Source organism: Pleurodeles waltl, chromosome 1_1 (assembly GCF_031143425.1).
Source record: "Pleurodeles waltl isolate 20211129_DDA chromosome 1_1, aPleWal1.hap1.20221129, whole genome shotgun sequence".
NCBI classification, from domain to species: domain Eukaryota; kingdom Metazoa; phylum Chordata; class Amphibia; order Caudata; family Salamandridae; genus Pleurodeles; species Pleurodeles waltl.
In genome coordinates this window covers 790870794-790897987 of record NC_090436.1, presented here as the reverse complement: position 1 = coordinate 790897987, position 27194 = coordinate 790870794, and the positions used below count along the sequence as shown (strand labels likewise).

At 42.9% G+C, this 27194-nt stretch overlaps 1 protein-coding gene across 1 annotated transcript in view; it reads right to left on the bottom strand.

The window, feature by feature from the left end:
* Positions 1-8104: 8104 nt before the first annotated feature.
* LOC138287564 (fructose-1,6-bisphosphatase 1-like) overlaps positions 8105-27194 on the bottom strand; it is a 31716-nt gene continuing 12626 nt past the window's right edge. Inside the window, exons 3-7 of the mRNA XM_069228113.1 lie at positions 20069-20161; positions 17438-17578; positions 13918-14055; positions 11819-11938; positions 8105-8469 (exon numbers count right to left, since the gene is read on the bottom strand). Of these exons, the coding sequence (XP_069084214.1) occupies positions 8278-8469; positions 11819-11938; positions 13918-14055; positions 17438-17578; positions 20069-20161 (684 nt within the window). The 3' untranslated portion in view covers positions 8105-8277. The remainder of the gene's footprint in view (positions 8470-11818; positions 11939-13917; positions 14056-17437; positions 17579-20068; positions 20162-27194) is intronic.

The window sequence follows — 27194 nt, the reverse complement described above, 5'->3', positions numbered from 1 at the left end:
AGGATCTGCCTAATAAGGTAAGATAAGGAACTGGGATTACTCAACACGCAGCTGCCCTGGGGGTAGCACAGTCAGTGAAAGACAGTGTGACTGCTACCAAGCCGCCGGTGTTTCACAGTGCAGGCGTCTGTACTTTTAAAGAGGGGGACAGAGATCCTCCTGCAGGTGGGTGTAGTGGGTGTCTTGGGGGTCCATTAAACCTTCTTTGTCCCCTCCAGAGGCCCTCTCTCAGGCAGCGCACAAAAAATATGCAATTTTTTTGTGGCACACTGTCAGTGAACGTAGTGGGCAGGCCCAGCTCCTCCGCTAAGGGCGGAGGAACGTCGGCCCACCCCCACCAGCAGCTGACAAACCTTTACAATAAAACGATAATAACTAAGTTTATTATCATTTTATTGCAAAAGGGGAGGGGCCACAGACATGACAAGGAAATTGGGGGAGTGCACACGTATGTTTGGGCAGCCCTCTCAGGCCGGCCAAACATACATGCGCACTAATCCTCTCTCCAACCCGGCATTGCGTTGCTGAGTTGGAGAGAGCAGGCAGACGCTCGCAGTCTGCCTTTGAACACCCTGGCTGGGTGCTCTGACCAATCCGAATGCTGCTGTCATGCTGCAAGCTGCATGCCAGCAGTGTTCAGATTGGCCGCAGGGCAGGCTGGGAGCCTGTGCCTGCAGCCTACGGCTAAGGCAAGAGGAGCAGTGCAGTGGTGGCAATGCAGGTACTTTTTTTTCTTTTTAAATGACTCAGTGCCTGGATCTATAATAGGGTGTTTGGCAAAAAGTGATTCTCTTGTTTCCATAGAGCCATGCCCCCTCATGCAAAAGAGAAAATAATGCCCTGTCAAAATATTGCTTGCACTACATGTGAACTAGCGCTACCAGTACAACATAAGGGACCGCACAACAGCTGCAGTCCCTTCTGTTATGCCATAGTGGCCTGGGGGTGTACAAAGCAGGCACAAACAATGTTTTAAATTAAAAGGAAAGAAAGTAGTGAACTCACTTATAGAAAGCCTCAGAGACTAAGGGCGTCATTTACAAGAATCAGAAGCATCACCATCAATGCATCAGATTTTTTGTGCCTGCCGCAAATGCCCTAATGACTCCATGAATGCACTGTATTTACAATACAAAACAGAGCTCCATGGTTCAAGTTTTCACAGATACATCATAAATTCTGATGCATCTGTTGGAGCTAAAGTGATGCATCACTGGATTTGTATCGTAAAACTGACGCAATTCCAGCAATGCGTCAGAACACTGAGGGATGTCCTATGTTAAAAGCCCTGCATCAATCCTTATGACTGGTCTGAACAGGGGTAAGAATTTTGATGCAGAAAAGTTGTACATTTCACTGCGCCAGTTCTGTGTGGCTTTTGACATTGGAACGCCCACCCTGCATACATTATACCTGGTGCAGGTAAAATGTGATGCAGGCCTCTACAAACTGATGCATTTAGCCCAATGCATCAGTTTGTGGATAAGGAGCAGTGTAGAGCACAGATTGCACCACCGCTGCGTAAAAAAATTACACAACGACAATGCAGGCTCCTTGTAAATGAGGCCCTAAGGGGCATATTTATACTCTATTTGTGCTGAATTTGCGTAAAAATCTTTGACGCAAATTCAGCGCAAACCTAACACCATATTTATACTTTGACGCCTGACCCCGAGAATGTCAAAATTCATCAGTGTGAGTCATTTTCTGGATGGTTGAAACCACCTTGCGTTAATGGCATGCAAGGTAGGCGTTCCCGTCCAAAAAATGACTTTAAGGCATGTACACCTTATTTATACTCCCACGTCATTTTAACGCACAGGAGGGGACAGGCCTTAAAAAACAGCGCACAGCCTGATTTGCGCTGTTTTTTAACGCCTGGGTGAGGGCAGACATTAAGGGACCTGTGGGCTCATTTCCATGGTCTCTGACCATGGAAGCAGTCCACAGGTGCCCTTCCCTGCCCCCAGGGACACCCCCTGCCACCCTTGCCCACCCCTGGAGGACACCCATGGATGGGGGGACCCATCCCAGGTAAGTACAGGTAAGTAGAGGTAAGTAATATATATTTTTTTCAGTGGTATGGGGGGGCCTAACTAGGGCCCCCCTACATGCCACTGTGCCCAATAACCATGCCCAGGGGACAGAAGTCCCCTGGCATGGCCAATGGGCAGGGGGGCATGACTCCTGTCTTTCCTAAGACAGGAGTCATTTCAATGGGGGTTGTGCGTCAAAAAATGGAGCAAGTCCGGTTAGAGCCATGATTTTTGACTCTAACCTGACTTGCACTATTTTTTGACGCACAACCCCCATTCTTTCTTTTTTTTTTACTCTAACCAGCCTGCGGTGCCGGCTAACGTTAATCCATAAACAAGGTGCCCGCCTGGTGCGTTGGAATGGTGTTAGCCGGTGGTAAATTTTTTGATGCAAACCAGCGCCGATGCTGGTTTGCGTCAAAAAGTGTAAATATGGGCCTTTTGGGTTTTTGCAGATGCGGAACAACCACCAAAAAGTGGCAGAATCCTACCAACCCAATTTATAATTTGTAGAACCTCTATGCACTTCAAACAGAGTGGACAGAACACCCCATACTTTTTGGTATATATCTTGCATCCCTCATTGATGTCACAGACACTGGGACAGGGACGAGAAAGTTACAACAGGCTTACATACATTTAGGCAAGGAAACATGAAACAGTGATAAGGAATCATAGATTTTGTGATGACAAAGACAAGGAAACATTGAGATTCAGATCTTGGTGAGTGATATGCAGATACCAGAAAAGGAAACATAGGGAATGTTACAGTGTAATAAGGACCTTTGGACAGGAAGACACAAGCATTAGGCCAGAGAATTACAAACATAGATATAGAAAAACCCTAAATTTGACTGGGGTGTGACTGATGCACCTCCCCACGGAAACTATGGCATGCAGATATTGAGATAGAAAGGCATAATACTGTAATAAGAAGACAAATGGGGAGACATAAATCATGATGTGAGGGTACATAATTACCAACACAGGGACATAAGAACACTGGCACAGGAAAATAAAGGTGTCAGGAGTGGGAGGCATGAACAAAGGACATTGTTTCAGAAGGCACTAGGACCACGCATTTGCTGCCCGCTGACCAGACCACTTCTGGTCAGCGAGGGGCTGTATATATAGGCTGGGATGCGGAAAGCGGGGACAGACAGGATATGCCCACGAGGGAAGAATAAAGGTCGCTACCCACTCAACTTACCCCTGCGTGGTCTCTTCTGTGAGGTGCGACAATACTACAACTGGTGACAGAGGTTGGGAATTGGACACCGTAGCCGATAACCGTGCACCCCTGCCTGCCATCCTGGCCGCCGCAGCTGCTAGCACGCTGCTCGGCACGCACGCCAACTTCTGCATGCTGCTTGCCCATTGTTGCCTCGGCCACCACGATGACGTTCAGGTGACCCATACGCTGAGTTGCCAGTCTGCTGCGGGAAGCCCCGCTGTGCTCCTGCATTTTGTGTCTCTTGCGTGTGGATCTAGGCCTACAGCGAGATCTTGCGAGATTCAGTAATACATGACCTCAGAGGGGCAGCCATTTTGAGGTCAGGCGCCAGCAGGCGGCTCTGCATAACACAAATGGAGGGGTTGGGGGGACAGGGACAAGGTAAAAATTAAAAGAAAATCTTACCTTGCCTCAGTCCCTGCCGCATCCTGCCACCTCCCGCTCCTCTTCCTCCTGGTGCTGCTTTCATGCAAAACCCTGCCACTCAAACACAGCCCTGGGGTCTGTGCAGTTTCTCCAGCCCAGCTGTATATACAGCTAGGCTGGAGAAACCTAAGTGCACATGTTTGTTTGGCCAGCCTCAGACCGCCGGCCAAACACACATGCGCACTTAAGTGCACTCTCCCCTCCTCCCCCTCCCACTTCCTGTGGCCCAGCGCCGCTCCTCCCTGCACTGCTGGCTGTGCCAGAAGCAGACAAATAAAATTATCTATTGATTTATTTGTCTGCTTATTGGCACAGCCAGTGGGGCGACGCTCCTTCGCCATAGCAAAGGAACCGCCCCTGTCAGGCACCCTGATCCAATCAGCTGCAGGGAAGCCCTGGTGGCCATCTTGGAGTCAGGCATGCGGCCACATTGGAGTCAGGCAACACGACTCAATAGGCTGCAGGGAGCCCTGGTGGCCATTTTAGGGTCAGGCACTGCACCAAAGTGGGCAATACCTACACTATATAAATTTTAAAGTATATTGGAACCATTTAAAGCCTATCGGAGCCAGAATTGCACTGCAAATACTCTGCTGAAGTCTCTTTCAAGCCATACAGACTCTGCCAGATGCAGCATACCTGCGACTTACCCTATGCGCCTGCATCATGATGGAGGAGAACAACAAAGGCGCCATTTCATGCACAATCTTCTGGCGCCTGCTGCCATTTGATCTCACTGACTCCCAAACAAAACGTGCTCAATGGGGAAAACGGATCAGTCGTTTTGAACAATATCTAAGTGGCACTTGCAAAGGTCACACAGACGAACAGGCAAGGGACTAAACCTCATTGGGGGTGATGTGGAAGACCTGCTCTTCATTTTCCCACCAGAGTCCATTGAACATACAAAGGCCTAATAAAATGCCTCGCAGACAAGTTCGACCCACAACAAAACGTGGACTTTGAGCGGCACACTTTCAACACAGCCTGCCAACAAGCTGATTATTCCCTCAACGATTTTGCAATGCGGCTGCGCAAACTAGTTACATACTGTGAATTCGATAAATTTGACAACAAGGGGGCAATATTCCTGCGCATTATTGAAGGATGCCATTCAACTGCATTCCATACAAAAGGGCTGAAAGAAGCAGGCACTCTGGACAAAATATGGACCATGGCTACCTCACATGCCAACCAAATGGAAACTGGAAGGGCCCGAACAATGTAACAGGCTCATTGCACCTTGGACTGTTCTACAAGCGCCTACATTTCGGAGTGTCATCGGCAGCAGAAATATTTCAGGAGATGGTGAGACGGCTAATTAGACCCATAAAAAGTGTCTCAACTACAGCGACATCATCTTACTATTTGGTCGCGAAAATGAAGATCATGACTCAGCACTGCAGGAGGTGTGCAAGCAACTAACAATAGCTGGCCTGGCCCTAAATGAGGAAAAATGCAAACTAGGCAAAAGGGAACTAGTCTTCTTTGGACACATCTTCTCCAGCAAAGGGATGCAGCCAGATCCCAGCAAAGTAGAAACGCTATGCAATGCATGACCTCTAGAGGACATGGCAGAGGTATGGTTATTTCTGGGTCTAGCAAGCTACTGCGCACGATACAAAGTACCCCACTTTGTGAACTGGTCAAACAAGGGCAACCATTCCTCTAGACCACGGAATGTGACAGAGCATTCGAGGATATCCGACAGCTGTAGATCACCTCTCTTACTTTGATGCGTCCTTATGCACAGAACTCACAGTAGATGCCAGCTCAGTAGGGCTAGGGGTGATCCTCGCACAACACAAGCCCGGGAGAGACTCACCACAACATGTTGTTGCATATGCAAGTAGAAGTCTATTGGATAGGGCATATTCTCAGCCTAAGAAGGAAAGTCTAGCAGTCGTGTGGGTGTGTGAACACTACCACATGCTCATTTACGGAAAACACTTCACAATAATCACAGACCACCAGGCGCTGGTTACGATCTACCAACTCCTAATGCAAAAATACCACCACGCATAGAATGGTGGGGGATACGCCTGATGGACTATGACATTAACATAGTGCACAAGCCAGGGAAGGAGCTCAACTACATGTCTAGACGCCCTCTGCCTCGGGCACCATAAACCCTGTCTAAAGCCGAAGAGTACCTCAATTTTGTGCCGCGACAGAACACACCTGCCCTGATTACGATGGAGCAACTGGCGCAGGATACCATGACAGACACAACACTACAAGCAGTCAAAACACTAATGCAATAACAAAGGTGACCACCAACAGTGCAGTGGGTGAAGAGGTCAGGAAAGAGGAGCTATTGGCCTTCAAGCAGGTGCACGAGGAATAGTACACAATGAAATAAGAGATTTGGCTCTAAGGCACCAGATTAATAATCCCAAAGACACTGCGTCAGCAAACAGCCTCACCCATGAGTCCCACCGAGGCATAGTAGCAACAAAAAAATGCTAAGAGAGAAAGTATGGTTCCCAGGAATTGACTGCCTAGTGGGGGGAGATGATCATGAACTGCCATCTCTGTTAGGTCACAGGAAGACCACCAAAGCCAGAACAACTGTGAATGTCTGACCTCCCTGAGGCGGTCTAGACCACATTAGCTGCGTATTTCTACAGCCCCATGGCCGCAGGCAACTACCTCCTGATCTTCATTGACGAATACTCCTGTTTCTGCACGTGCCGTCAACTTCAGCCACCGCCACCCTCCCAATCTTAGATTACATTTTTGCAGCGTGTGGTGCCCCGCTGACACTAAAGGCGGACAATGGACCCTTAATCTCAGTGGAGGAGTTTCACAAATTCATGGCATATCTAGGAGTACATCATCAGAAGATAAAACCATTGTGGCCTCAAACCAATGGCAGGGTGGAACGGTTCATGGGCACCATAAAGAAATCCATACAGCGAGCAAAGCTAACACAAATATCTGTAGGCCAAGCATTGTGCCAAGTACTTCGGGACTACCATAACACCCTCACTGCTCCACAGGGCGATGCCCATCAGAACTAGTGCTGGAAAGAACAAGTAGGACTCGTCTGCCTCAACTGGACGCCAAAACACCGACAGATCACAACCACATTGTTGCGCATGACCGAGAAGCCAAGGAAAGAATTAAATGCTATACTCGTCGTCATGCCACATGGTCCACCCTGCAACTTGGACACTGGGTTCTTGTGTGACAGGCACAGAAATTGGACAGCCCTTTCCTGAGCCAGCCTCTGAGATCAAAGGGTCAATGATTGCGGCTGAGTCCTACACTGTCACCAAAAATTGCTCTCACTTCAAGGAGTTCAGGCGTTACTGAAGCTCAGTTTTGGTTTGTGACTACATACTGATTTGGTATTTGAAAGAGGCTTATTTTGGGTGTCCCATAGAAATACAAAATCACACTGCAATGGATTACTGTTGTGCCACCATTATCCGTTGCTAAACATTAATATTTTAAACTACTGAAAGGTGATCGTAAGGCAATCGCAAATGGGAAGGGGTCCCAAAGGGCACCTTCTAGTTTGTGAATTCTAAAAAGAAAAAATTAAGAGTAGGCATTCGTCCCATGGACCACGGCTTACACTTAAAAAATGTTAGTTGCAAGTTTAACTTTTTTTTAAAATATATTCCATTTTCTTTTAAATAAAACAGGTTGGATTTTTAAAAAATTGCTCTATATAAAAGCAATCACAAACATGGTAGCCTACTGACCTCAGCAGGCCACCATTCCTGCGATGGCTCCATGGCTTCATAGTGGGTCTCAATTTGTGACCTATCTCCTTCATTTACATGAGACAGGCCGAATTGCAAGTCACTATGAATTGGGCTTTTGAGTACAAACCTATTAGTACATAGGTCATTTCATAAAAACAGAACGCATTCGTTAAAAGTTGATGCACAATTTGCAATCCTTTTTACCAAATCCATTCAGACTGAATCTATGTTCATCTGGTCCCTGAATACTAAATTAAGACTTGAGGTTATGCGATCAGTAGTATCTTAAGCCATGATAAAGAAACTTTTACAGAACTCAGGTTGGGTGTAGTTGTGCTGAAAGTTATTTAAATCAAGGGGAATTATTCAGATTAAGAATATGTTGGCTTTGTGTAGTTAAATTTAAAAGAAAGGATTCCCCAAACAATCAAATTTACTTTTTACAGATTTTTTTAGAAGTGCCTTCCTGCTTGAGTGCTGCTAAGTTAGAAATACATTGTTGAGAGACACGGAGTAAGCAGTGGGCATTTATAAACTCTAAACATTTATATTCCTGAAAACCCTCATGGCTGCAACCCTTTGATCTTGACTGTCGAGCATGTCTTTCAAGAACAATTACAAGATCATTACATCTGTGTCACTAATAATGTTCTTATACATATCAATTTTGCAATCATCCGAGATAGTCCAGGTTGTTTGTATTTCTTTATTTCATTAGAAATATAATATAAAAAATTTAAACACATGGTCCTAAAGTATTCAATTTAACAGAAGTGTGTTGCGCCTGAGCGACCGACTGTGCAGCCCAAACGTTGGTCCACCAGCTAGAAAGGGATTTCTTGTTGTCACCAAGAGAAGCTGCTTTTCACTTGGGGAAATGTTTCTTGAAAATGTCAATGTACTCTTGCACGTCCTCAGAGGACCCCAGGACGATGGGCATTCTCTGATGGATATCAGTGGGGTTCACGTCCAGCACCGCTTCAGAGCCAGTAGTGGCCATCCCTCCGGCCTTCTCCATTATATAGGCCATAGGATTGCATTCATACAGAAGTCTCAGCTGTGAAGGAGAAATGGCATGTCATACAAAGGTTTCCACACATTCCTCTTGTGTTTCGCACATATTTACTACATAGCAGAGCTTTCAATAAACTCTCTTATGCAGTGATGATTTAAGGAATCTCCTACATTGGTTTCAGTACTTTTTCAACTGCATGGTATGGTTTTTTCTTATTATTTAAAAAAGTAAGGAGCTGAATTATAGCCTTTCCGGACGGGTACCCTATCACAAATGTGATAGATATCCCGTCTGCATTATTACAAGTGCACTATGGCCAATGACACTAGTAATAAAGCTTGTTTTCAATTTTTTAATGTGAAAATCCCACAATCACCGAGTGTGTCTTATCTCCGTGAGTAAGCAATAGACCTAGTTACAGATTAACAGTGGGTTAAAGTTCTCTGCTGAGCGAGCAGTTCTGACAACCGAAATGTATTTATTTACTCAGCACTAGTGGTGATTAGATGTAAAACAGTACAAAAACAACCGACTAAGGATATGGTGTGAGATTACTTTTCCATTTACTATTAACAATATAGACCAGTATTTAGAATAATATGTTCAATAAACCTTTCCAGTTTGCTAAAAAGAACAACGCTGTTTTCAGTATAATTGCACCAAATTCAAAATGTAATTCTATAAAATGTACATAGGAAGTATCTTGTATAATATGTACCTATATTGCTATATCGTGTTTCAGGTTACACTTATATTGTGACCAGAACCCATTGGTGGCAGCACAGGACCATGTGGCCTGGTTACACAACATGTCGATAGAAAGACAGATAGTCAGATGGAGAGATAGATAGATAGATAGATAGATAGATAGATAGATAGATAGATAGATAGATAGATAGATGATAGATAGATAGATAGATAGATAGATTGATACATAGATAGATATTGCGTATTACAGAAACACAGAGTTCTAAGTGGAGTGTGAGGAGTGGGCCATAATTCTCACAAGAGGACAAAGCTTTGAGTGATCACTGATCCCCACCCTCCGTCAACAATACTTGTATATGTGATATTATACTAAGGGGCTTATTTACTTTCAGTGACGTTACCGTGGCGCTGTGCCCTTTTCCATATTTACAATGTGGCACTAAGCCACATTAAGTGGCTTAAAGCCACATTGTAAATATGGGCCCCCCAACACAGTTTTCTGCGGTAGAGGGGTGTGCAATGGGTGTTGCTGTGGGCGTTTCCATGCAACACCCATTGCTTTTACGATTTACGAGAAATTGTAAACCTGAGGCAGTGCCAAAAACTAACGTCTCCCCAGAAGTGGCGTTAGAGTGGTGCAATGAGGAGTAATACTTCTATTTCTCCTCGTTTTTGCTTGTTCTATGTGTGCTACATTCTGCAGCATACATAGAAAGAGCAAAACGCCATTAATGATTGTTTATGTGCAGGAAGGTGCCTTCCTGCACATAAACAATCATTAAATAATATTGATTTGCTACTTCTATGTGTACTGCATTCTGCAGCACACATAGAAGTAACAAATCACCATTATTGATTGTTTATGTGCAGGAAGGGAAACCTTCCTGCACATGAGCAATCATTGCCTGCAACACGGGCACTCTTGCACTATGATTAAAGGGTGCCCTCGTTGGTACTAGGCAGCTAATTTAAGCTCCAGTGCTAGGGAACACACAGTGGTGCGCTGTGTTGTAAATATGGTGCATCCCTGTGTTTTTGAAATGTCGGAGCGCAGCACTGATAAATTTGGTGCAGCTCCGCTCTCTGACATTTCCTTGTAAATGAGACCCTAAGTATATATACCCCAGTGCCTAATTCGTAAATAAAAATGTGCTGGTGCCCAAAGCCCTCCTCTGAAACTCATGGCTGCTGCAATTAAATGTGCGAGCACTGAATACTGAGGCAGCGTAATCCTGGAGCCATCTCAGGCTTCTTTAATTAATTTACAACTACTCCCTGCCCCTTCAGGTCACTCTTGCAGATTTCTGCTTTCTCCCTTTGTGACAGTTTTTCGTTTTTCTGTTCCTCGTCTTTCCTATATGTGTCTTTTGCTCGCAGGAAATGCTTGAGGGAGAAGAATAAGTGCCGGCCCTCAAAAATAAGTGCTGGTGCTCTGCACCGGAAACCACCCACTCAGATTAAGCACTGATATACCTGTGTGGTATATGGCATCCTGTTTTTCATGTGCAATAGTTATAAAGAAAAGTATCTAACCCCAGCCACTTTACAAGGGAGTAAATGCATCCAGCGAGAAAATATCACAATACCTGTGACTTGTGAATGTGGCTACAGTTGTTGTCTTATGTTAACTGATTATAGAATACAATATGTGATTTATACAGTGTGGTGATAATATTGATTTTGACCTTTGTACTGCTTTACTAAATGTGTAAATGTACATTTCTTAGTACACATGTCTATATTTTGGGGCCACATTTATTTTTGCTGTTGAGGCATATCTATCCATCCGTCCTTCTACCTATCTATCTACATAGATAGAGGGATAAATAGATATAGCTATAAAGCGGTTGGCAAAGAGACACACAGACAGACAAATAGGAGATAGATGGATAGATAGATGATAGATAGATAGATAGATTGATAGATAGAAAGATAGATGTGTGAAACTCTGTGAACCCAGGTTCGTAGATCTCCGTGAATTATTGATCCATCTATCTGTAAAATGAAACCTCTTCATGCCCAATTACCGGTAGATCATTTTAAAACACTCATTTCTGGAAACTACTGAACATATTTACAAAACACCATGCAAAGGCACTTCCTTGAGTAAAGTGCTACTTATACAGTATTTTGTGTAATTCTGTTTTTGAATAGAGGAGAAGAATTCTATTGAAATAAACAGCCCTTTTGGGACCCCTCTATTCCCCAACCCCTAATTGACAAATTTGAATGAGACTTGCCAAGAACAACCCAACGTTGGTGTATTTTCTGTCCTTTCACTGGAGACTCTGACCTCCTCATAACTACACAGGCACCATATAAATGTGATGTAAGAATGTAAAATATGTGAAAGATATTTGATATTACATACATCTGCTGATGACGTTTATCATAACACCCGCCTATTGGTGATATGAAAGCACATTGACACATCTGCCAGTAAAACATACAACAAAAATCTCAAATATCATGTTTATTTCATGGGTGTTAAGTGCTGGTCCTTGAGGGCCTGAGCCCTGTCAGATTTCAACGATAATCTCTAAATAAATGTGTACTTTATAGAGTCATCTTCTTATATTTACGCCATGGCTAAGGTCTTTGAGTACCAAAAATGAACCTCCTTGTTTTAACTTCTTTAAGCATATTTAGGATAAGTGAATATTTATACAAATGGTTATGTTACCTTTCCTTTCGGGCTCTTTGCATTTGCAGGATACAAAAAGATCCCTCCGTATACTAATGTACGATGCACATCAGCAACCATAGAGCCAACATATCTACTTCCGTACGGAGAACTACCATCCTGTAAGAGAGGGGCACATGGAAATAAACAGTAATGACAGGACAAGATTTTGGTCCACACAAAACAATCCCTTGTCACATATGAGTTTTAACCGAAATAAAAATTTGAGACACTGGTATTGGGATAAACATAATATATTGAAAAGACATGCTCATCTATCCTCAAGGGGATATTGCAATTGAATGGACAAAGAATGCACCAAGAATCCTAAACATGCACATTTTTAGAAGATATAGGGGGTTATTACAACTTTGGAGGAGGTGTTAATCCGTCCCAAAAGTGACGGTAAAGTGACGGATATACCACCAGCCGTATTACGAGTTCCATAGGATATAATGGACTCGTAATACGGCTGGTGGTATATCCGTCATTTTACCATCACTTTTGGGATGGATTAACACCTCCTCCAAAGTTGTAATAACCCCCATAGTTGACTGTAAGAGAAAACTGACATCCCTAGTATATTGATCTGGCATCAGCGCATCTAGGGTATATTTGCTTTTATAAATCAGGAGTTTTGAAACACTCTAGACTTTGGTTGACATCGTCGCAACTCTCCCAACTGTTAAACCCCATAATATTTACATTTGTGTCAAAATACTAGTTCGAGCCCAATCATTAGATAGTGGAGTGATTTATAGCAGGTGAACCTAAAAATGCAAAGCTTTTGTTACAAGTGAATATTTGTTTCTATCCCAATGGACGTCAATTCACATGAGAAGCAGAGATAGGCTTCAGGTGCACCACCCTGTTCCTACCAATGACATCATAAAAACTAACATTTCATGAGCTGTGAAATCAATAGCACAATGATATCGGGGACAGTGTTGTCACGTGACTTTTACCACTGAAGTTAATGAAAACAGACAAGCAGTGTAATACCGATAAAATACGACAAATATTACTAAAGCAGACAAAGGTCTACTTTAGCTACCACAGATATAGGGTTCCCCCATCATACACCAGGCATCTAACCATGTGTCAGAAACATAGCCAATGACCTACACAGGTATAAACTACCACATAAAAAAAAACACTGTGATCATGTATCTACAAAGACTTCATACAGCCAATTACAGCTTCAAGGGAGACCACAATATCGAATGTTAATGCACAGCCCTAACTAACCAGGTACAGAGAGAGTGGTAACTGGTGAGCTTTGAAAGTAGTGGTGTGTAATAATTGCCCTGAATTCCAGTGAGAGAGTAAAGCAAGCCACACTGACTTCTTGTAGGAGGGTTTAAAGAGGGGGATATCTTTTTGAATACCCCCTAGGTTATGACGTTGTGGGTGTCGATCATCGTCCCAGTGGCTCCACTCCCACTGCCCCTCCAACGTGAATATCTAGGTTCTGACCCCCCACCCATACAGTTGACTCTACTCAATAGCTCCCATGCTTACAGATCTTCTCCAGTTGCAAGTTCAACCAAACATTCCTGTTAAACCAGTCATTGTGACGCAAGATTTGTAAATTACAAGTGCAATTTAAACTTGCGGCACACCTGATTGATATTTAAGCATGTAAAAAAGGTGAATGAGTGAGGCCCATAAATTATTCTGAACAGCAAAACAAATAAAAAGAGAATTAAATGCCTCAGTTAGAGTTTGGCAGATTGGATACTCTGTCACAAACATGGTAAATATCCACTCAGCCATATTACAAGTATATTTTAATCTATGGCATTTGTAATATGGTGGACAGGATATCCATCACATTGCTACAGGGCATTCAAAATGCAAAACTCTAAATATGGCCCTAAGAGATTTACTGTAGTTTAAGGGCCTGATTACGACCTTGGCGGAGGGGATTACTCTGTCACAAATGTGACGGATATCCCTTTATCCGTCACATTTTTGATGGAGTAATCCCCTCTGCCAAGGTCGTAATGAGGCCCTTAAACTACAGTGATGTAATTTATGAAGTGCCATCAAAGATTCGCCTGGCAATTTTGTAGTTTTCAGAACATAAGCACACCTACCTCTGGGAATTTCTTCTTGTTTAGGTATTCGGTGACTGCAGGATCAAAATACTTGGCGTAGCCCTCGTTGATACTATAGAGGTTGCCTTTTTTTTTGACCTTCATGTCTTTATCAACCAAAATAAATTCCCCAATTGCCTATGAATGGAAAACAGAAAGACATGATGTAATATAAAACATTTTCAATTATTTTAAAAGCACACAGATTGCTTAGACTGAACAAGAAAGATCACTCAGCAGCTTTTAAAATAAGCAAATAATATTAGGGCACCAAGCTTAGTGTCCATTTTCTATTTATTTGTTCTATCATACTCAGAAATAGATACCTTTCTGCTCATTTTGAATAATTTTAGGGGTGAAATTGGTATTGGCAGATGTAAGGTGGAAAGGGTTTTGCATTTCTGTGTTTTCTGTGTTTTTCTGCAGGAATATATTTTTAAGTGTCAGAACTACAGGTCTGTGCATTACATGCAAAGGTTTACTGCTCGGTTACTTGCATTGCTCCCGCATTTGAAAAGATTGTTATAGGGGACAGATAGATTTCTGGCTGGAACTGCTGTGGTAAACTCGCTAGTTCTTGTGGCTGAATGAGAGGCAGTGAAGAGTGCTTGGGAAATGAGGTCTGCTACAGAGAGGACAAGAGATGACAACTGCAGTGCCCCGAGGTCAGTCCTAGGCGCAGTTTTTTAGGGTCGAGCCTGCGTTGCATGCGCTCGCGCATGCGTATCGCAGCGAAACGCTTTAGGGTTTAGAAAAGGGCTCGGAGCCCTGTCGACGTCATGTCAGTGTTTTTCATTGGTTAGTGGGCTTGCCTATTAACATCTGCTTGCTTTCATTAGTCGAAGGCATTCATGCGTCATGCCTTTTCCGATGGCTAGCCCTTCTCGAGCGCATCGACCAAGTACAGAAAACATGCGAGGCTCGTTGTTTTCCGTCCGGCTCGTGGACTACTTTTTCTCTAATTTACTAGCGCGATTTCGCTTGGCAGAAGTCGAGCGCTTTACATAGTTAAATGCACTTTTTTGGCTTACGTACATAAATGCACTTTTGCCCATAGGTGAAAAGTCGGGTTAGGAGTTTACAACGCTATCAGCTCGAACGCAAACGCAAACGCAAGACCGTTGCATTGCAAATGCTTGTTTTATCTATTCTCAACTACCAGTGTAAAGATGGATCGAGGTGCATGCCTCTCTGCAGATGACACTTGGCTCTGTCGTGGTGTGGATACACCAGAAGAAGTGGAAAAAGCAACAGTGTCTAAAAAGGGCTGAAAGCACATTTTGTATGCTGACAAAGAAGATCCATTGCTGACAAGCTCAAACCATGTATGTTCAGGGTAAGGACGTGCTGGGCCAGCTTCATAGTGAGAGATGAGGTTTTAAATTAAAGACCAGGCAAGAGTTGATCGAGGGTTTATTTTATCCGCTGATCTGAAAGGGACCAATCGTTGCTTCTAACTCATCCGAAGAACAAGAAGCAAGGTGCAACTACCCTCAGGAAAAATTGTCTCGCCCTATCAATATACATGTAGTCAGTTGGGCCTCATCTGGAGCATTATGTCGACTAGACAAATTAGAGACAGTCTGAGGGCAGATAAGGAAATGCTTTAAATAAAGCTCTTATGGGAATATTGTCATGGGTCCCTAAATGCTTGCGGAATGGAAAGAGAAGAACATTATAGGGACATTCTCATTCTTCCAGGAAGTACTGCACAAAAAGCGGTATGTCTCACTGGAAGAGTTCTTCTAAGAAAAAAGGACAGAAGGACAGGACATGACACTCAACAACTCAGAAGTAAAGGCCATATTTTGTATGGAAAACATAGTGGTGGCCTCCAGCAGATGTGGAAGGACTAAGCAAGTGTGGTTCATTGTTTAATTTCTACGACACAGAAATGTGATTCAACAACGTTTCAGTAATACTTTGAAGATGCAAAGGACCAGCTTCCCTCTATACATTTGAAAATGAAACATTGTATAAGTAGAGTAACACAGGCTCATAAGCTCGAGCCTAACAGCCTCACTAGTCTTTAAATGACTAGCCAATCGCCCGCCGTCCTTTGTATGATCACCATTTCCACTCCTCTGTATACTTCTCTCCCTGGTCCTCTATCTCTACACAGCACTCCAGAGTGGCCTCGTGTACCTTAGGAGCTATACAAACATTAGCTACATAATTAAATGAGACAATTGACGTGTACCATTCTTAGGATTCATTTGTGATTGTGGAAATAAGGGTCAACAAAGATCTCCAGATTCGTGGGGGGGGAGAGCCAGATGTGACTTTAAAAGGGGAAATTAGGACTAAATCGAAATGTTTAGTCTGTGCATGTGATTCATAATAGCTGCACATGTTTATCTATTAACACCAAGCTAATATGAAACCAAGAAGGAGCAATTTCTCACCAGTTTTGTTCTTAGGGCTTCATTTACTCTCAATCATATTTTAATCGGAGGAAAGAAAACCTCTCTCTCATACAGAAAGAACATTTTCTTTAAAATAAGCTGTTTTGTACAAAATGTACTTTCTCATTGTTCACTTTTCTTTAACAATAATAGGTTAATTCATATAAATTATACTTTTATGCCCAGCATTATCATAGTTAAAGGAATTGCGTTAATCTCAGAGTCTACTTACCTAAGTCTACAAAAGTAATTTAAGTATTCTGTCTGTTTACAGTTACTTGAATGCACGTTTACGTTTTTACTCTTTTTGACTCTACCTGAAAAATATTACCAGAAGATAAATCCCTATGTCTACATCTCCATGAAATATGGACAAGAGCCTTACATAGATAATTTGTATACCTATGTCATTCGTTGCTGGCACTAAGATCAGACATCTAATTTGTGTGTGCAACACCCATAGGGAAGTTTGTCAACAATGAAGGAGCTACTGCTTAGTGGGTTCTCAGAACTAAAGCTCTAGCTACCTTCATTTCTTCATATGGGACACCCCTGAACTTAATGTGACATGACTTCCGCAATAGTGGTGTAATTCCCCTTGTACTAAATGAAAACAGGATTTAAAAATCCTGTTCCTCTGAATCATTGTATGTGAATTGCACACACAAATTAAACTTTTTATGCACCCAATATGAACTGGGAATGCGGAAAACATTTTGAATTGGTTCCTCCCTTCGTTAGTTAAAAAATGTGTTTTTCGTTTTGAAAATTCATGAAAATTTGTTTCACTTTTCTAGTGAAAATTTTTAATAAAAATGCATTCTTCAAGATAATGTAAACGTTCACTGATAACTGTCGAAACAATTCCTAAATGAGAGATGAGATTTTAAATCATCCAACCATGTGTGATGTGGTATATTTAAAAGTCACTGAATGATGGGTGTCATTTGCCTGAGGCTCTGTACCAACAGGTAATATACGAATATATAATGCAAATATCATTTAAAGAAAAAGCTGTCAGTGAAGTTATCATATCTGTCAGGGCCAATAATCGATGTTCATGGTAGCCACAGTCACTAAAGACAGGATGTACCATCTGAGAGTAAACCTCTTACCGGGTCGAGCATGAAACCATTGACTCCACATTCGGTGCCCAGCACCACCATTGTGGCACTGCCATAAAGGGCGTAACCTGCTGCTACAATGTTCCTTCCAGGCTGCAGGGCATCTTTTTCACAGGGTTCACTGTCACCAGCCTGGAAAACAGAAAGAAAAGATCAGACAATTCATGAAAGCTGGAACATGGCACCTAAGTCCTCATAACAGCATCTGCCTGTGCAGATCTACAAGTAGTGTCAGCATTCCCTGTGGGTGTCACCGCACAGACTGCTTCCCCCCCTTCTCAGCTACCATTGGTGAAATACTTCAGTCTTCTGTGAAAATATATCATTTAGTGAATATGAAATTATAGCTAACAGAGTTTTCCAAAATTACCTGTAATGTAGGAGTAAGAATTTAGAATTTCTTCTCCCACCCCACCCCTCCCAGTTGCCACTTCATCAGGGTCTTTGCAGGTGGCTCACAATACCATGACTAAAAGTGACACCATTAAGTGTGCAACTTCCCAGCTATCTTGGGACCTGTGCGGGCCTCCTTCCTTGGTAATGTGACCAGATTACTAGTTTTGCTCCATTGTCTTCACATACAGTGGTCCTAGGGTGGTTCAAATTGAAGTTTACATTGTAGCAGAAACACCTGTGCACATGCAAGACAGCCACACATTCCAATGCACAGAAATACCAGGGTCCTAATATTCTTAGGTGGATGGGTCATTTTAATAATCATTTTTAATGCTGAGGCTGTAGCTGTAGGATGCCATTTGAAAATACCTCAATTTCTTCCATACTCTTCTCCTAAATAGCTGACGCAGACAACAGGCAGAAATTCCTCACAATCACTCAGTCAAAAAAGGAATGCTGAGTTACACAGTGGCAAAGGGCACCACACATAATGTATTAGTGGAGGTCTACTCATGGACAATAAATGAGTCAATGAAACTCTGCAAGTACATGATGCTGAAAACATAACAAAACAGTGGAAGAAAACAGCTACAGCTACATAACAGGATGCACTAACATACTATAACAAAGCAAAGGAGAGCAGCTGACAAAACAACTGTGTTATCAGCTGCGATTGCCCTTACAAAAATATTTCAATGGCATAGTTGTCTTAGCAGGAAATATATTCACTCAAAATGGAGAAGGTAATTAAGGAAGTACATGAGCAACCACTTAAGCAATCTAGTGACATGCCTAAACTGCAGCCAGGCATATGTGCCAGCTTCTAGACTTTAGCTGTGATGCTCATTCCTTGATCATCTGGTGGCAATCAAATATTTTGGGTCATCTTTTGGGAGGCACTCATTTGCATACCCTTTTCCCGCTTTCTCCTGATTTAAGGCACAAGTTCTTTAAAAAAAATATGTTGTTGTAATTATTAAGTTGAAACTCCAAGTTAAGCAACCTCTTACAATGGTCAGTTTCCATCCAAAGGGCTGAAATGGAATGACTTGTAACTATATAGGATGCTGAAAGACCTGTAATGTATCTGAAGGGGAGGACCCTTCCATGCTTCACCTCACCACTGCGCCATCCTTCTTGATACTCCTGTTTTTGAGTGATGCAGTGTACAAATCAACCTTCAGCTCACAGTTTATACCTCCCAAGCTAGGCTGTCCAATTGGAGAAAGGAGGCATTTGACTAAGCTGATGTTCAGCTACAATTGGAGAGTGTTTTCTCAGAATTGGCAGCTAAACTGAACCAGCTAACCCCTGTGGGAGAACTTAAGATTAACTGCTAGTGTGTGATACTCAACTCTTTGTTACCACTCCTTGACAGAAGAGACTGATGAACCAATTTTTCAAAGTGCCTACAGTACTTATGAAGTACAAACACCGTCAAACAAGAGCATGGTGTATTGCAAAAGCAATACACAGATTAATGAAGAATAATGGGCCACATAAAATTGCAACCAATATTTTTGGGACCAGTGTGGAATTATACAAACTGACCTATGTACTAATAGGGAGGTTCACAAACTTCCAAAGTATAATGGGTCACAATCTGACCTACCTCATCAGTTTTCATTCTGTAGATCACAAATTGTAGCTCACTACCATTGGTGGTCATAACAGGGATGGCAGCCTGCTGGAGTCACCAGATCACCATGTAATTGATTGCTGTTTAAATATGTTTGTTTAATAATACATGCATTTTTAAAAAACTAATGTTTTAAGAATGTTTGTTTAAGAGTTGAGAGTGGTTCGATGGTCAAGTGCCAACTGCCAAACTATTATTTTACATTCACAAAGGGGAACGGTGATCACCTCCTTTGAGGATTCAGAAACCTACTGTGATGTATTTTGGCGACAGAAATCGGGGTGCAAAGCACTGATACATAACATTGCGAATGGCAATTTGGAAGGAATGCCCTAAACACACTCTTTTCAAATTGTGATTTCTTATGCCTTTCTAAATGTGTTTTGGAATTTCATAATCTGTTATTGAATCACAAAATGGGTTTAGAACATTAAAAAAGCTCTTAAGCAGTCATAAACACTGTGAGAAAGCAAAGCCACAGGCTTTGCGACCACACATCTGACCCAATATGTTTTAAATTGTCTCTGCTTTCTGCTGAACACATGCATTGTACTCTGGTTTCATGTACAGTCACAGAATAAGTTTACCTTTCTGTAAATGGCAAAAATTGTTCCAATGGATACAAGGCAGTCAATGTTAGAAGAACCATCGAGAGGATCAAAGCAGACCACATATTTGCCCTGGAAATAAAAGCAGAGAGAATTAGTATGTGCCCCATTCAACGGAACGATAGTCATGCCTAAAGGTCAATCACAGCTCAGTGGCTGAATTATAGGAACCCCCTTGTGAAGCTTTGCAGGGAGTTAGATTCTGTAACAGCAGCAACATGCCTCCGCTAGCTTACATCATTTGATTTTTTGTTACTGTGATCAGAATCTGTATTTATTCTTAGAAGTGTCACTTCAGGACTATTGAGGAAAACTGTAACTTTCTACACACGAATCAGTATTAAGTATTGTGTATGTTTTTAACCAGCAGTAAAACATTGTGGGCCCAATTAACAAAGAATATTTGCACATTTACACCTTTACACATACTCCTATGCATATGTGTAGATTTACAACTTCTAAAAAAGCAATACTTTGCACTATTTGCAGCTTTCGATTCATACTCATGAAAACTTCAAGTGACACCAAATCCTTTCCTCTGACATAGAAAATTGGGATAAATTCCAGGGTGGTGGGAAGTCCCGTATTGGTTCATGCTTTGGCGGTCAAGCTTCCCAAGAGAGGTTTATCACTCTGGAGAGATCAGAGCACGGCTCTGTGTAGCCCATTTTGTGGTCTCTGTGTGCATGCCTGCTGAACTGGTCGGCTTTCTGAGTGGACTCTTGTGGGACCTTGAGCAACCGCGTGAACTGGCATCTTGGCAACAGCATACAAACAGAAAGCTGATGCTGGTAAAGTGTAATAGTTTAATTTGAGTGCAAATGTGTTTACTTTATGTTTTTGGGTATGGAGATAAAAGCCAGCATGAACCACCATCTTGGGCAGTGCTTAATTTGTAAATAGAAAAATGCCGGTGCCCAGAGCCCTCTTCTTAAACACAAGGCTGCTGCAATTAAATGTGGGAACATGGAATACTGAGGCGGCGTAATCCTGAAGCCATCTCGGGCCTTGTCAATCCATTTAAAGCCACTCCCTGCCCCTTCAGCTCACTCTAGCAGCTGTCTACTTTCTCCCTTTGTGACGCTTTTTTGTTTTTCCCTTCCTCAGTCTTTCCCATATGTGTCTTTTGCTTTCAGCAAATGCTTGAGGCAGAAGGATATCAGAAGGCCCTCAAAAATAAGTGCCGGTCCTCTGCAACAACAAGCACAAATTAAGCACTGATCTAGGGGAAACATTAACTCATTCATTAAGGACCGGGATGATGAAGAGAGGCAAGGAGATGATGGATCAAGTACCCCATACGCTGCACTGGTGATCCTCTGGAAACAAGACAGTCTTCTTTACAAACGACTTACATGTTTTTAGTGGTATATCTAAACCTTAATAGCATACATTTTTGATTCCCAAAGAGCGTTAATCTCTCGAAATCTGTCTCAGAAAACATAACAATGGTTACATTACCAGACTATGATTATTTCCGAGCTGCTCTGAGCCTTTATTAAAGTCCCTCCAAGGCATAGGCATTCATAAGTCACTGACACGCTAATTTGATTTCTTTATATATCTTGATGCACACTTTTGTACTTAAAATATGTATATATGACATTACTTACTGCACATAACATTTGAATTAATAAAAATTTACATATTATAGAACGCCTCTATCTTTTAGACAATATGGAATAAAATGAGCCGCCTTAAAAACGTTACCTGGAGTTCAGTGCCACCTGTTGACACTTTATTTCAGAAGAGGATATAACAATCCCATTATTGTCTAAAGCTACAGCACTAAATAAAGTCCCCATTTTCTCATCCATCTCCTATGAAGGTCATGAATTAAAGAAGTATAAAGAAAACAGTGAATTTCTGTTCATATTTTATGACAGTGACTGGAAAGGAGTGAGCGGGACCAGATCACATACATGGCAATTACACACTTCAGTACAATGTTGTTTGGCGGTGGCCAGTTCTTCACCAGTTTCACAAGTCTCTAGCACAGCACAAATTATGTATTTAGGTCTCACCTAGATAGCGCATGTGCTGCCACTTTGAGAACTTTTGTTATCTTTCAGTGGGCTTAGAGGCGGCCCATTCCTTACCATTGGTTGGCTTAATTGTCATTCTCATTTGCTTGCTTTTTATTGGCCAGCTCCAAAAGCTTTCTTCCTCCTCATGTGTTGTCCCTCCACTGGAACATGGATGCATTACTTGTGTTGTTCCACTGCTCATTTGTTAGGCACTATTTTATTCTTTGTGTTTAAACACTGTACCAGAATTTCTCTTTTTTTCTTTTTCAGCCAGCTCCCTTGTGTACTTATCTCCCTTCTGTGTTCCTTGGACATGCAGGCTCCATGTTGCTTGCCTCCACGTGCCCTTCCTACCTGCCTGGACTCTGTTGTTGGCCCGACTTGTTCTTCCTTCTTCCCTCCTCTTTTTTGCTTGTACCAATCCTGCACTCCCTTGCTTCATGATCCGTGTTGCTGCTTGGCCCCACCCACCCTTTTCTGTGTTGCTGCTTGACCTCCATCATCCATGTTGCTTCTTGCCCCATCCACCTTCCCTCCCTCATTTGTGTTGCTGCTTGTCCCCACTCTCCCTCCCTACTATCCCCACCCATCCTTGTCTGTGTCGCTGCTTGCCCTCCATACTTTATGTTGCTGCTTGCCCCCATCCAGCCTCCGTCCCTTATCGGTGCTGCTGCTTGTCCTTACTCTCCCTCCCTTGTCTGTGTTGCTTCTTGTCCCCTTCACCCACCATAACAAAAAAAAGTGCAATGACGCAGACACCACTGGTCATGTCATGGCGTTATTTTTACCCCTACACTTTCTATTGTCTGAGTTGTCCCACCCACCCACCCTCCCACTAGTAATGAAATAAAAGCGATATGATGCCACCAGTGCGGACCATGTCGTAGATCGTTTTCTTCTTTTACACATGCTGCAGTACAACACGGTTAAACACTGACAAAGTCAGTATCTCTTGTCTGGTAGGAAAAACCTGTTGGCTTTGCTAATGCTTGTTTTTGCTTGTCACTGGCTGAAAATGCCTTTTTTCTTTGGTTGTTGTAGAATATGTTACTACAAAATTGGCTGGCACTAGTGTAACCAGGGCTTAAATTATAAAATAATAAGTGCCAATACCCAAGAATTTCTCAGAAGCCCCTAGCCATCACTGCCTAATGTCAGGCTTGCTGAATACTAAGGCTGCATAGTCTTGATTCCACCTCATGCCTCTTCCATCCACCACAAGACACTGTCTGTCCCTTTATCTCTGTTCTTTATTATTCCTGCTTTCTCCCTTTGTCACTGTTTTTCAATCTTTCTCTTCCTCTTTTTTCTCCCTTTTGTGTTTTTCTCTTGTGTTCTGGCTCAAAGTCGTATGAGGAAAAATAAGTGTTGGTTCCTAAACAGGCGTGGCCCACCTACAATCACAACCTAAATTAAGCACTGAGTGCAATACTGACCAATCAATGCCATTCACCATGTCTGGCCTTAAATCTCTTATAGTCAGTTCATTCTTGTAGTCCCTTGCTTTCTGTGGAACCAGAATGGCGGGACACAGAGAAAAAATCCAGATGAGCAGGGAGACAGTGGGTTACTACCTTGGCTGGATAGGGTGAGAGCTACTGAAAGCATCCCAGACAGACATGCACCCATATTTCTTTGTTGTTTCCCTATTCCACCTTCATGAACTGGCGCAGCACCTATGGTGAAGTAGGTGAAAAAACATACATGCCAACATACCCGATTAAGGAGGGAAATTTCTGATTTTTAAAGCCAAGAAAATGATTACTTTCTCCTACCTCAAATGAACCCAATCTCATTGCAAATCAATAGAGAATATTAATTCCCATGATTTCGTTTTGAAAACCTCCCTCTTTCCCACTTCCAAAGTTCTCATGCCTGCAAAACCTAAGAAAAGGACAACCTGGGATAAAGCAGGTGGTTAGGATCCATTGTGCTATGTTAGTAGAATTGTGGTTGGATAGAGAGAACACAGGTCACCCTCGTATGATAAACTCATGGGTCTTTCACCTCACTCTTTATAGACATTGTTCCCTTGTAAGCCTTTGCCTCCACTACCATATCAGTATATGACAGGGCTCAGAGTCCTCTCCCTTCCAAGTAAAACTTAGTGAAGGCTGCATAAATGCTGTGTTGTTCTTGATTACAGGCAAGGCCACTGGAATTTTGTGATTTCGTGACTCCGGCATTTTCTGTATATTTATGAATTTGCTGCATATTCCATCATCTGATGCATAATCTGCAAATTTTAACATTTTTTTTAGCTCAAACAGATCAAAAGTTACTAAAAATGCAGCAACACTTGCTGCCTGTCAGTGCAAGGCCCTTCACAAAGGCTGACTGGTCCCAGTTCTGTTGCCTATTGCTGTTATTTGTACTAATGATTTGCAAACTATGCCCAGACAGTGTAAACAAGTAAAAATGACAAAATAATGAGGTAATAATTTCACAAAAAGTCCTGCACTGTGCAGAATAATTTGACACATAATTTAGTCAACCCTGCCACATAAATTGGTCCTCTCTTGCCATATAGTTCCAGTGGCCCTGTTCGCAGGGCAGGAGAAATGAACTCCTTCAATGCTCATTTTAAGGCGTCTGCCGTTCTGCTGTGGTGTGCCAGGCACCTACGCCCTCAGCTCAAAGACAATACCATTTCTTTGGCTGCAACTTCCAGCAGAAGTGAAAACCGACTCCACCTCTGTGTCCTCAGCTCACCGTATAACTGCAGACTGTCTTTTATTTCTGCAGCTCAACGTGTGCAGTTAAACAGTTAATGGGTTTCCTCATTTCCCGGTTTATTTCTGCAACTACACATTTAGGCCATGGTTTGCTAAGGGTTGTGTGGGTGGTCGTGCGTCGCTGCGGGCCTTTTTAACGCGTCACTTTGCACCACATGAGCGCCACCCAAAATATTAGCAAATAACCCCGTTTATCTCGTTTGGCGAGATCACAGCTTTGGCGTCACACCAGTCATGCTCTGCATCAGCCCCACATTCAATCCCAGCACTGCAGGTTTATCTGGAACACTCTCAGACTTGTTTTCTCAAGTCTCGTGTCATCCCCTGTGACCGGCCCTTGGCCTATCAGCGTGCTTCCTGGATTCGAGGCCGCGCCTCTCATTTTTATGGTGTCTGGCCCTTGTGTTAATCTCCCACCTGTTGGTGTCCTCTCTGCTTTACATGTTCATATACAAAGATGTCCATCCATTTCTGTACTACAAATCATCTGTAACTGCCAACTACTCCCAGGTGCCTTTCTCTGCAGCGGCCTCCTTTCCATACTGGCACCCGGGCTCTTTTACTGTGCCCCTCGATCTCCAGTATCCGCTTACTCCCTACCCATGAAAGCTCCACCCAAGAGATACGTTTCATGATCTATAGCAACTTACTCTAAGACCCCAGTTACAGGTCTCCCAAGGTTGTTCAACGAGTCACCGTGCCTGGTAAATAGGAGGGTGCAATGCTTAATGTGTTAATAAAAAGGTGCCGGTGCTCAAAGCTCTCCTCTCAAACCTGCGGCTGCTGCAATTAAAAGGGCGAGTACTGAGGCAGCGTAATCCTAAAGCCATTTCAGGACTCTTAAATGCATTTACAGCCACTCGCTGCCCCTTCAGCTCACTCTTGCAGCTTCCTGCTTTTCCCCTTTCTGACGCTTTTTCGTTTTTCTCTTCCTCCGTCTTTCCCTCGTGTCTTTTGCTCGCAGTAAATGCTTGAGAAAGAAAACTAAGCGCCGGCCCTCAGAAATAAGTGCCAGTGCTCCGCACCGGAAACAACAAGTACAAATTAAGCACTGGGAGGGTGAAACATTTACGGGGTCTCGTAAATACCTCCGATTCCGGGTTTCCCTAAGAAAAAATGGGGAATCACATGCAAAGATGACGCTTTTTGCACTAAATTTCACATGTATAAAAACGTACTCTACGTATTTCTCGTGTTATATTTCGGCAGGTTCGATCTGCTGAAGTATCAATAACTGAAATATGCAAAATGTGTGATAATGACCTAGATTGGACCTGTTCCGTGAGGTCTTTCCTATTTAATAAATAAACTTTACATCATGGCAAAGGCCTTCAGAGATAACAACAGCTAGGTGGCTGGATAGTCCGAGGCATGAGACTGTTCATTAGATCCAAAAGTCTCTCAAACACGTATTATTAATTAAATGAATTTAATTAACCCAGACTTTATAAAGGCGTCCTGTCACTAGACCTCTATCCTTTCTAGGTGCAAGCATAGCAGGAGTATTGGGCAGCCTTATTTGGGCAGCAAGAAAGTGAAGATGGGGCCTTTAGCTTTCAACTGAACTTCAATGGAGGGAGCCAGCACTTTTACAGCAGGTACACTGAGGGTGAACAAACCACCACACACAGAAGGAGGATTTCCTCTGGGTGTTTGAAGGACCACTCTTCTTGGCTAACTTTAGTATTTAATAGAGATGACGCACTGAGAGTGGTAGAGTGGTAATACTTGCTTTTCATTATTCCATGTATGCCTGTGTGCACCTTTCCTGGAAATTCTGCGGCCTTGAAGGCTGACTACCATTTGGGTGATAAGGCACTGGCTGGTCAAAGCCTCAAGGTCAGCTTGCGGATTAAAGAAGTACTCTGGGTTCTTTTAGAATAAACTGCAGGTTCTTGAACTCTGACTGGTCGTTAGGGCTTGTGGGTGACCGCGGCTGTCAGCCATAGCCTCCCTGAGCATGTTGCGGTATCTCTTCTGCGGGTGCATGTTTTTGGCCTGGGCTGATGGTGCTGTATCACGATTGCCCTTCCGCTGGCAATGAGCACAGGGATTAGTTCAGACTGTTTCTCCCACTCCCGTCCTCTGATAGCTACTGAATTGGGTCTCACAGGGTGTAGCTATCTGAGGGGTGACATGTTGGTAGGAGAGGCTTGCTGCGTGACAAGACAACCTATACACTGTACTGTTTACCCGAAAAGTAGACTTTTGTTACAACCATGCACATAGCCGGGTGTAGTTCATGGACGTCAATTCACCGAAATGCCAGGGGTAGCGGAAGTGACATCACACACCTTTTAGCCTCCACTTTTCACACACATACTTAAGCATACACACAAATTC